This window comes from Idiotropiscis lumnitzeri, chromosome 14 (genome assembly GCF_059441095.1).
Source record: "Idiotropiscis lumnitzeri isolate Australia: NSW breed Sydney's pygmy pipehorse chromosome 14, RoL_Ilum_1.0, whole genome shotgun sequence".
Taxonomy (NCBI): domain Eukaryota; kingdom Metazoa; phylum Chordata; class Actinopteri; order Syngnathiformes; family Syngnathidae; genus Idiotropiscis; species Idiotropiscis lumnitzeri.
In genome coordinates this window covers 16722644-16733144 of record NC_142404.1, presented here as the reverse complement: position 1 = coordinate 16733144, position 10501 = coordinate 16722644, and the positions used below count along the sequence as shown (strand labels likewise).

The following is a 10501-nucleotide window of genomic DNA, read 5'->3' as shown; positions in this document are numbered from 1 at the left end:
ATACGTTCGAGCTTAACGATGCAAAGCACTTCAATATAAAAGAAATTTTCACTCATTTAAAAACAAATTTGCAATATTTCACATGGTCATTTATTGAGTCATTCAAACAACTCGTGACTGCCTTGAACAAAGCACACGAGCAGAAACGCGCCGCACGACTTAACAAAATGCTTCGACAGGGGATAGCTAGTGACGGGTAAATGAAGCTTTAAATCGGCTTCATGAACCAGTTGTAGTATTTTTGGACTCCAGTAGATGGCGCTCTCGGTTCAACATTGGGCTGCAACCATTTTTTAAAGCCTTTATTTGAAGCAACAGTGCCACCTACAGGACGCAAAAATACAACAACTGCTTCATGAAGCAAATTTGAAGCTTCATTTTCCCATCACTACGGAATAAAGCATCGAGGCATATCTGAAATAATAATAATAATAAACAAATAATACTGTTGCTGACATCTCATACACAGCTTAATTGGACAATGTTTGTCTTCTTTTTTTTTTTTTTAATCTCCTCCCCCAAAAAAGGTGCGCCAATTCCGCACATCATAGCTCACCCAATCATCATTTTGGCAAATCTTTGGGGGTGTAGCATTGAAAGTAAAGGTGAAGAAAAATAAATAACAAAAAGACACAAACGGGGCGCACCCCCCCCCCCCCCCCAGAATGCCAGACGACTGCGTATGGACGTAGCATGCGGTAAAAATGGATAAAATATATCGATGGATGGATTTTGAGAGCTGATGCGAATATGCAGATGAGGAGGCCAAAAAGCAAGTTGAATTGCAAATAAAATGTCCAGAATGCAATCGTGATGTTGACGTTTTCTCCACACTCATACGTGCACACATGGACGGATGGTGTTCATCTCCCGGTTCGGTCAGTGTTCATCAGGATAGGAGGCTCCTGTCAGGTAGCCGTTGGTCCCGTGAGATTTGTTGGTACCGTTGGTGGTGCTGTTGTGGTGTTTCTGTTTGGCTGGAGGGCTGTCGTCCTCATCCGAGCTGGACTCAATGTCACTGCAGTCATCCTTTGACACCTGAATTGAGGACGGCTCACATTTAAACAGCTCAAACGGCTGAAAAGATTTTACGAGCTTGATATCGTTTGGCCAGTGTATGAAAACGTGTATTTACAAGATTAGCGAAGCAATTGTGGATTCTATGCGGCTGGCATGGCGAAAATTGTATCTGATATGTGAATTGTGCTATGGTGAACTTGGCGTTGAATCATTGAGTCAACTAGTCGATAAGTCGACTTTTTTTTTACTGATGAGCATCAAAAATTATCTTGATATTGACTAATTGCTTAATAGTTTTTGTCAACAACTGTGCGCTAATGAGAATTTTATTCATCATCAAAAAAAAACTTGTGTCGCTTTATTACATTGTCATAACTACTGTAGCAGAATATTTACCCATGTCAATCTATCCTCAACTATACTAAAAGCACAAGTGAAATTGAAACAAAGAAATCAACGGCAATTTGGCTACTTACATGTAAAGGATTCCATTTGCCCACCTTGTCGGTTGCAGGTTCGCATCGCGAGCACAAAAGGGAAGTCAGAGATGGCGATTGTCAGTATTTATTGAGCCAAGCAATGACAGGGAAAAGTATGGAGGCCGCTAAGCGATTGTGATCGTTTGGTTTACCTTTCCTTTAGAGATGGCCTGATATGCCGTCTTCACTATGAGGTAGGACCAGTAGGAGTGAAGAAGCTGCAGCAAGATTAGAAGCAGGTTGAAGACCCACCAGGACGGGTAGGGCCCAACAATGTCCCAACTTTCAAACAGGGTGGTGTTTAAAATCCTACCAGACAGAGAGAGGAAAATGGGGAACAAAAGGTGACACACTGCTTAAGTTTATATCGAATAAAATCCTTGAGCCATTTTTTTAAAGTGGTTGTCGGAATCAAGCCGAACACCCTGCTGTCATGGCAACTGCTTTGTAGTAATGCCAACTTTTACAATTATCGTGGTGGTGGCTGAAAGAAAATGACAGTGTGTACATGGAAATGTGTTACATGCCTGAAAAGCGATTAAATCAGGGCTGGGTTCTAAAATTTGACAGAGGGGGCAGACCAGGAGCAGATGGATGGTGTGTTTAGGTAACCTCACCTCATCGGAGCAAAAAATAAATAAAATTAATTATGAATGAAAGTGAACAAAAGCATTTCAACAATATATATGTCTTTGAAAAACCACGGTATTTAGAAAATAAAACAAGGTTTATTTTTTTAATTTTTTCAAGTTCGGCGGGCCGGATTAAAATGTTGAACGGGCCGCATGTAGCCCCCGGGCCGTAGTTTGCCCACGCCTGGATTAAATGAATGTTCATTTAAGATAAAAACAAACTGATTGGCGGGTGACTAGTAAGACACTAAATGAAAAACAATAACACCACCCAAATGACGAGATGACATCCACAACAAAATGTCCGCATACAACAATGACCCAAGAAGGAAAGAAACAGCTCTTCGTAACTTAAATGAAGACAAGACAAAAGGAAGCCTTTCAAATTTCTCTGGCCACTGGACACATTTTTTTTTAATGTTTCACAAGCCATGAACCATCATAATTTTCTTTTCATTTATGGAGTTCTTTGACTCTCCAAGAGACCGTATCCATAGCAACCATTCCTTAGCAACAGCATTCACAGACATGTCCAAAGGTGTTGAGAAGAAGTGAAATCTTCAGCGTTTTAAAGGACAAATGTTTCACTTGACGAATGAGCTCAACCTGCATGTAAACGTACAATCGAAGAGTTTGTTTGCGCCGGTTCGAATAGCGTTACTACAAAGCAGCCTTTGTCGGGTGTTATGCCACGTGAAAATGTGTCCGAACACCACAGCCAGCCGTGAGCCAGCAAGAGCATGCTAACGACTGTAAGCTTCACAGGAAAGTGACACTTACCAAACTGGGTAAACTGCCAGCCTGGAACTTATGAAGAGGATTGCAAACATTGCAAACAGGAGGTTGCACAATATCTGACATTTGGCATAGTTAGCCATCTTGGCGGCCTAAGAAACAAAAAAAAACACAAGACTGATTAAACAAATGACTTTTGATGAGATCAGAGAAAAAAAAAAAATCATCTCACACCTAAGTAGTTACAGTAGTGCCGTGAGACGCGAGTGACGCAATTTACAAATTTTCCGATTAATTAACCGTCATTCGGCCGATTTGACGCTTTGACTAGGAGGCAAGTCGTTTACGAGCTACATGGTGTGTTTTTGAAACACTCAAATATCTTTTATCTCATTCACGGCCATTGACGGATATAGCAGTCAAAAAGTACAGTAGGCTGGCAGATGCTAAAAAACAATAGGGGGCGCTATAGCATCAGTGTCACGTTGTAATATCGTTGGAGCGACACACCAGAAGGAGCAGCACTGTGTCCATTAAAGTGAAGCAATTGCATACGTCTATTTTGGAAAAATTGCAGATAGTTCCACTCCTGCATTGAATTTTTGGGCATTTCTTAACATGCACTGCAGCGATAAATACCGCATGTATTTAATTGTGTTTTATGCTGTCGTGATCAACTAGCATTGGGGCCACGTGGGGTGGTGACCCAGCAGATCGAGCAGCTGTGGTCAGTGTATCCACTTCATGAAGTTTAGCCACATCATCGGCGTTTCATACGCCCAGCCACGCTCACCTCTATCAGGACGTCAGCCGCATCATGGAGGCACATGACCAGCGTTCCGACTCTTGCCATGTTGTTCACGTAAGAGAAGGTGATGAGGGAGATGGTTGCCGTGTGGTGAAGGAACATAATCAGGAAATCCTGTCCATACAGATCGCAAAAAAATGTCAGCATGAACGGGCACGAGTGTGCAAACTCTATCGCGTGCTTAAAACCATGACATTTATTGACATCACGTCATCCGAAGGCTAGTTTAAAAGCAACAATTCAAAACTTGGAAAGCATTTCAGAAGTACGGACATTTTTAAATCAGTTGATGAATCGAGCTCTGTAAAAAAATTAAGAGCTCAAAAAACGGGTAGTGATGGGTAAATGAAGCTTCAAATGTGCTTCATGAACCAGTTGTAGTATTTTTGGACTCCAGCAGATGGCACTCTCATTTTAACATTGGGCTGAAAGCACACTGACTTGGCATTTTTAAAACCCTTTCTTTAAAGCAACAGTGCCATCTACAGGACTCAAAAATACTACAACTGGTTCATGAAGCAAATTTGAAGCTTACTACGGAATAATCTCAACAGTTTTTAGAATAAAACTTTAATTTGATTTAAACATTTACCTATAAATAGCAAAATAAGAGCAACTGATAATTGAACAAAAACATGAGAAAACTCTTAATCAGAAATTAGTTTTGACCATTCCGAAATCTCACACACGTTTGACTCCAACAGTCTACACTACATCGGTTAGTCATGAGTTTTTACAACGGCACTTTTGGATACCTTGATTATACTTTAAATTATACGGTAAAATAAAAAAAATAGTTTTTTTAGTAAGATTTGTGTCATTTTACACTTCCTCTTACAAGAGAATGACCTCATTATGATTCCCCATTTGCATGGACGAGTGCTCTATTAAAAAAAAAAAAAAGAAAAATCACGATGACGACATCCAGCATTGTAAAGCCTGAAAACGATGACCAGCAAGGAAGCAGACATTGATTAAACCTTAGCAACGAAAATGTCAGCATTCAGAGCAACCACAACCAAGCCAGCATGGCGACAGAATGAGAAGGTAGACAAGAAGGACAGAAAGGATGGAGAAGACAGCGAAATGAAAGCAAGACAAGAGAAGTGCGGGGGGGTAACATACTGGAATTGGCAGGGGATGCGGAGGACCTCCTCAATGTTGTGCTGTGCATGAAAAAACTGAAAGGAGAAACAAAAAACAGACAACATGCCGAGAGTCAACACAGAGATGACAGAGTGAGGGCGTACACGCTGTGGCATCACGTGTGTTGTGGTCTGGGATGGCAGAGTTGGGAGGGGAGAGGGGGAAAGGGGGGGGGAGGATTTGTGTACTGGAGACGAGAATAAAATCATGGCTGGAAGGCATGCAAGTCACAGTGCACGAAACAAATGCACAAATGTAAACAGGTCACGTTTATGATTTAAAAAAAAAATGGTTGAAAAATGAGTTGACAGTGTTGCATGCTTTTGTTGAATACTCGGTTCCCTGAAATTCGGACAAGTGGTACAGTCCAGTGAGGAGCGTCTAGAATCTCTAAATTATCGCGGCGAAATATTTCTTTAAGCAACGGATATGTGAAGACAAATGATGCTCAGCTTCTTACAACACAGACATAAATTCTTTATCCTCAGCGAAGAACGGCTAATATGACTGAAGCTTGAAGCTGTATTATACTGCCCCCATATGGCCAAGAAGGAGCAGTGCAATGTCCAATGAAGTGAAAAAAAATGGCAAAATTTGTTTATTGTTTAATAAAGTCGAATATATGCAATATTTATTTATTTATTTTAAATATAAAAATGTACACTCCCGTCAATTTAAAATGAATGTTTGAAAACAAACACATCAATAATAATAAAGTAAATTGGCAATTTTTAGCAAAAAAAAAAAAACAGAACCAGCGCAACCCGTGCGAAAATGTCCTCGTACCTTCCTCCTGATGTCAGTAAATTGGGAAAAGAGCAAGGACAGGTAGAAAGACAGCTCCAATATATAGTAATAATGGATGTCCACAGTCAGTGGCTGCAAAAACACACAAAAGGCACAATTTCAGGTAAACCGTCTTAAAATGGACCAGAAGATGTTTAAAAAATAAATAAATAAAACTTACCTGGTACGGATAGTTATACCAGCATTCTTTAGTGTTCCACAGCCACGGCGTCTATGGACAAGGAACATTTGCATTAACTTTTTGTACCGCTATGGTGAGCAAGACACGATTAAAAATGGAAATCTAGAAATGAATCGTCCTTCTGGTTGAATAAAATATAATAGCCAAGTTAAAATACGGTAATTCCTCCTTTAGTGGTGGAGGCGGGAGGAGAGTTAATTATCCCGTCTACAGAAAGTACCCATGGGGAAAGATGTTTTTTTATTGTGTGGTGTCGTCTTACCTTTTTAAGGAAACGCAATCCATAGGTGAAAATGTAGAGATAAAATGTAAATCTCCACCTGAAAGAATAGTAAACAAACAAAAAACACAATTAGAATGGAAATAATGAATGAGATTGTGGGATTGCGGTTTTTTTTGTTTAGTAGAGCAGATGCATTTCATCCTAAAGCCTGAGCTAAATAATACAAAATTAATTGTTTTATTTATATATTATAAAAAGGCATAAATGAATAGATACTTCAACAAACATTTTTTTTTAAAGTCTTCCACCGGGAGATGCAGACACTCGCCAACTGGTAAAATGATGACAACAGTCAGCCGTTCTGTTAATTTGCCACCACATTCAATTTCCTTCAACTGTGATGAAAATCAATTCAACATGTTGTTTTCTCCAAACATTCCGTATTTACGTAAATTGAAATGAGGGGTTTGGAGGCTTTGATTGCACTCCTGACTGCCTGCCCAACACAATAATTGGCCTCTGCCTCAATCAATGTGCGAACGCGTCGCTTTGGGTCCCACCGAGCTCGATAAAGTCGGATTTTACCAAAGTTGATGAACTGTGGCACGACGAGGCGATGCACGCGCTTCCAGTTAGATTAAAGGGACATTGTAAAGAAAATGAACTGGGCAAGTCTACCTGGCACATCGTCAAGACTGTTGCATGGCAACTGCTTCGTCAAGCCCGCCAGCAAGACCCCCACCCCTTTTTTTCCCCAAAGTACTTCTGAATAGCTGCTATATGTGTACAATCACAGTGACTCACTCACTTTGCCACGAATAGTCTTTGTTTAGTTCTGATGTCATACATCAGCTCTTTTTGTCGTTGACTACATTTTTACAGAGGATAGTTTTCAGGATGGGCCTCCTGCTACGACATCTGCGGTAATGAGCTTCAGATAAAGTACTGCATCTGCCTTTGAAAGGATAATGATGCTCACTTATGGTTGACATTATCAGACAGGGATGTTTATTATGGTGTGATGTTTATAAGGCACACCTATATATACTAATTAAAAAATATATATATAAATATATATATATATATATATATATATATACACAAGCAACAATTTTGCTAATTACTAAAGAACAGACCCAAGGAAAAAAAAAAAAAAAAATCGAGATTTATTTAACGTATTTTCTGAACTATAGAGCGCCCCCTACTGGTGAAAGAAAAATCCACAGAAAAGCATCATCGTTGTATTAGCCACATGGTTCAAAATCGAGGAAAAAAAGTAGCGGCTTATAGTCGGGAAAATACAGTTTACCCGATTGTAGATACTGTTTCCCAACTTTGAACAAAAACAATAATGTTTATTTTGTTAAATCAGTTTTTTTGTTGTTGTTTTTTTTTTTCAAATTGTTTAATCACGTTACTAAATGAAAGGCATGTTATTAGTACTGTATTCTATCATTTTTATTTATCAAAATAGCCTTCAGTATTCATGGCTCAATCTGTCAACCTTGCTAGCTCGCTAGCCTATCTGTTTAGCTAGCCTCTCTAATCTAGCTAGCGTAATCTATTTCAAAGAAACGTACTGTATAAAAACTAACATTGAATAGAATGATTTTCAAGGTTAGTAGAATGTAAAGATGGTCCTTCAAAAATGTATTTGTGTTTTGATGAGTAAATGAGCTTTCATCTGTTTTGCGCATTTCTACCTTCAAGATACTCTAAAGCGTTTTAACATTGTCCTCATTCACCGACCGATGACGCGCATCGGAAGCAACTTGAGATTCAGTATTTTGCTCAAGGACAGTTTAGACATGGCAACAAGGGCTTAGTATGGAAATGATAACCTTGGGGGATCTGCACTCTGTCGAGATGATTTCTTTCTGATCACGTCATTGTAGTGGCGAAAAGAGGGCAGAGCGAGTATTGAGGAAGAGCGACGTGACTATACAAGACAGCACGCTGTCGCTTCCATGTTTTAGCCAAGTGATCAATGCTAAAAAGAGAAATGTTGTTGTAAAACTAAATGCCAAACACGACTAATTTCGTCTCACTACTTTGAATAGTTGTTGTCAGATGGGTAAATGAAGCTTCAAATCTGCTTCATGAAATGTGGCCTTACATGCTTTCACAGAACCGTGCGAGAGTGCTGGGTTTCTCTTGGTTGCGTCTTTGTCGGAACCAGCGCTGGATGGTTCGGACGTCCCAGTCGAGCTGCTTGGACAATCCTTCCAGCCTCTTTTCATCTGGGTGCTGGTTAGACAAAAGATGGTTGGTGCTTTAAATGAAGCGCAGATCTTTTTTTTTCTTTTTTTTTAGAATAATAACATTGCACAAGGATCACCTTGGTAATAGCGGTGAAAACCTTCTCCAAGATAGCGTTGGGTTGGGCTTTTTGTGGCCCGTTGGCTTGTATCTTCAGGCCCACAGCACAAGGCCTTGCGATGAACCTGAAATACAACGTATGATTAGAGCTTTAAATAGAGACAACGCGGATCGGATGAGTCATTTAATCACAAACATAATCTCAAAGAGGAAGACACTATATTGGGCAGAACACAAGAACTTGGCTCAAAACAGCTGTCGAAAGAGAAGTGGTTTGCTCAACTTGTATCTAAAAAGTAGTTTAGTTTTAAAAAAAAAATGCTCAGAAAATCTCCCGGAATTAAAAGTGAAGTAAATTAGATTCAGAATTTAGCAAGAAATATTAAGTAGGATTTGCTTGAACACGTCGTCCATATTGATGTGACAATGTCGGCTGTTGAGCTTGATACCTCTAATGTAAATATAAAATGAACCAGTTAAGCAGAAAATGTATCCATCTGTCTGGTCAGATAAATGCTACTTGGGTTTTAAAACATGTCCCACAACAGAGTTGACCATCCTGCTTTATTCCTTTCTTTTAACCGAAATTGAAGTACTTTCTCTAGAAAATAACAACAATGGCCTGATCACATTTGCATGTCCATCACTGCTTTGAGACACATGACCGACTGCAAAATAACTGGTCGATAATAACATGAGATGTTGCAGCGTGCACGCATTCAAATTGGAAACAGTGGTCATCACTGTGCACAGCAAGTTGATGATGGGACAACTACTTGGAGCTCCAATGCGGTGCGTTCGAACGCTGCGGGCCTGCAGGAGAGAGGAAGCACGCCGGTGCGAGGGGGGTGGGGGCAGCGAAAAGCAGTAGTCAAGGGTGCCATTGTTGAAAGTGGAAGCAGCAGCACCATCATCAGCAGCCCCCCCCCCAAAAATGATCAAAAGGACTCACCTTTCGAAGAGAAGCCGCACCATAAAGATGCAGAAGGCCAAAGGGCACGCCAGATAAAGGTCCTCCGCTTGCGGGAACGTCGTCTCGTCTGTGTTCTTCAAGTCAGCCCACGTTACGTTGTGGGGGAGCCAGAAACGCTCGTTCCAGAACCACACTAATATACCGGCCATTTCTCCACGCCGACGGACCGGAACGAGTGTTCGGAATCTCCGATGGACGTTGATGAGCTCGAGCTGGCTGCTCAATGGCTGCTGCGGCTAACGGTGGTGATGACGGGCTGACTGGCTGACTGACTGGTGCTGAATCGCCGGCCGTCCGTGTCTGCCAACTGCCTAGCTCCTCCAGTGTGGGGAAGTGGACACAGTCGGCTCCTCGAACGTGATTGGTGCGTTCAGATGTCACACAACAAGCCAGGACGTGGTCACTTGTTTTTTTTTTTGGGCGGCCGACTCACCCACACAACGAACCAGTGGTTGTGTTTATTACGCGTAATCACGCCTTACCCCCCAATACTATTGTTTAAAAATAAAATAGTGAAGGTTTTTCTATTTTTAAATCTCCGACTTTTTACGTATTTTAATACACTTGTGAAAAAAGGAAATGACACATATTTGCCATTATTTTCAAGGCATAATGAAGCTTGGTAAACCATGACACCTATCGACAGATTCGTTTATTACACCTGAATAATCACCGGCTGTGCTTTTTAGCTGTATGAAAGAAATTGTAAATGTATGTAGGTTTTATGCTACCTGTTCCCATAGCTTTGCTATTCTATTGGTGGTGAGCAAGTGTAGCTTTTGGATTTTTTTTTCTTATTGGACAAAAGTTCAGCCTTTCAATGGCCCAATTAGAGTTGTGCATGCTGTAGGGTCACATTAATGGTGGGAAAAGTATTGAAATGATTGATGTTCTCATGTTTTCACATCTCAAAAACCTGATTTAAACTATTTTGCGATTCAGCTAAGGTAATCCAAATATGTTGACAAAATATCCACATGAACAGTATTCCAAATTTGCCCTCACTGAGCTTCGACGGTAGCGTCACATTGAAGTTTAGAGAAACGCCCTGTGCTCACTCTCTAAACTGAAGATGGCGCTAATACATAAAAAACGCTTGTTTGTCAATAAACAATAAGAACGATTGTAGAGATGTAAACATGGAAGACGTCGCAGGGAATTAAAGCAGCATCATTTTT

General features: G+C 40.5%; 1 protein-coding gene across 1 annotated transcript; it reads right to left on the bottom strand.

Annotated features, from left to right (window-relative positions):
- Window positions 1-67: 67 nt before the first annotated feature.
- Window positions 68-9709, bottom strand: cers6 (ceramide synthase 6). Its single transcript, XM_088315356.1, has 11 exons — window positions 9303-9709; window positions 8370-8475; window positions 8148-8278; window positions 6071-6128; window positions 5788-5838; window positions 5607-5699; window positions 3660-3788; window positions 2912-3018; window positions 1652-1808; window positions 1497-1520; window positions 68-1038 (listed from the first exon to the last, which is right to left on the bottom strand). Exons 1-11 carry the CDS (start codon window positions 9470-9472, stop codon window positions 880-882), a joined length of 1185 nt encoding a protein of 394 aa, XP_088171482.1. The 5' UTR covers window positions 9473-9709; the 3' UTR covers window positions 68-879.
- Window positions 9710-10501: the final 792 nt, after the last annotated feature.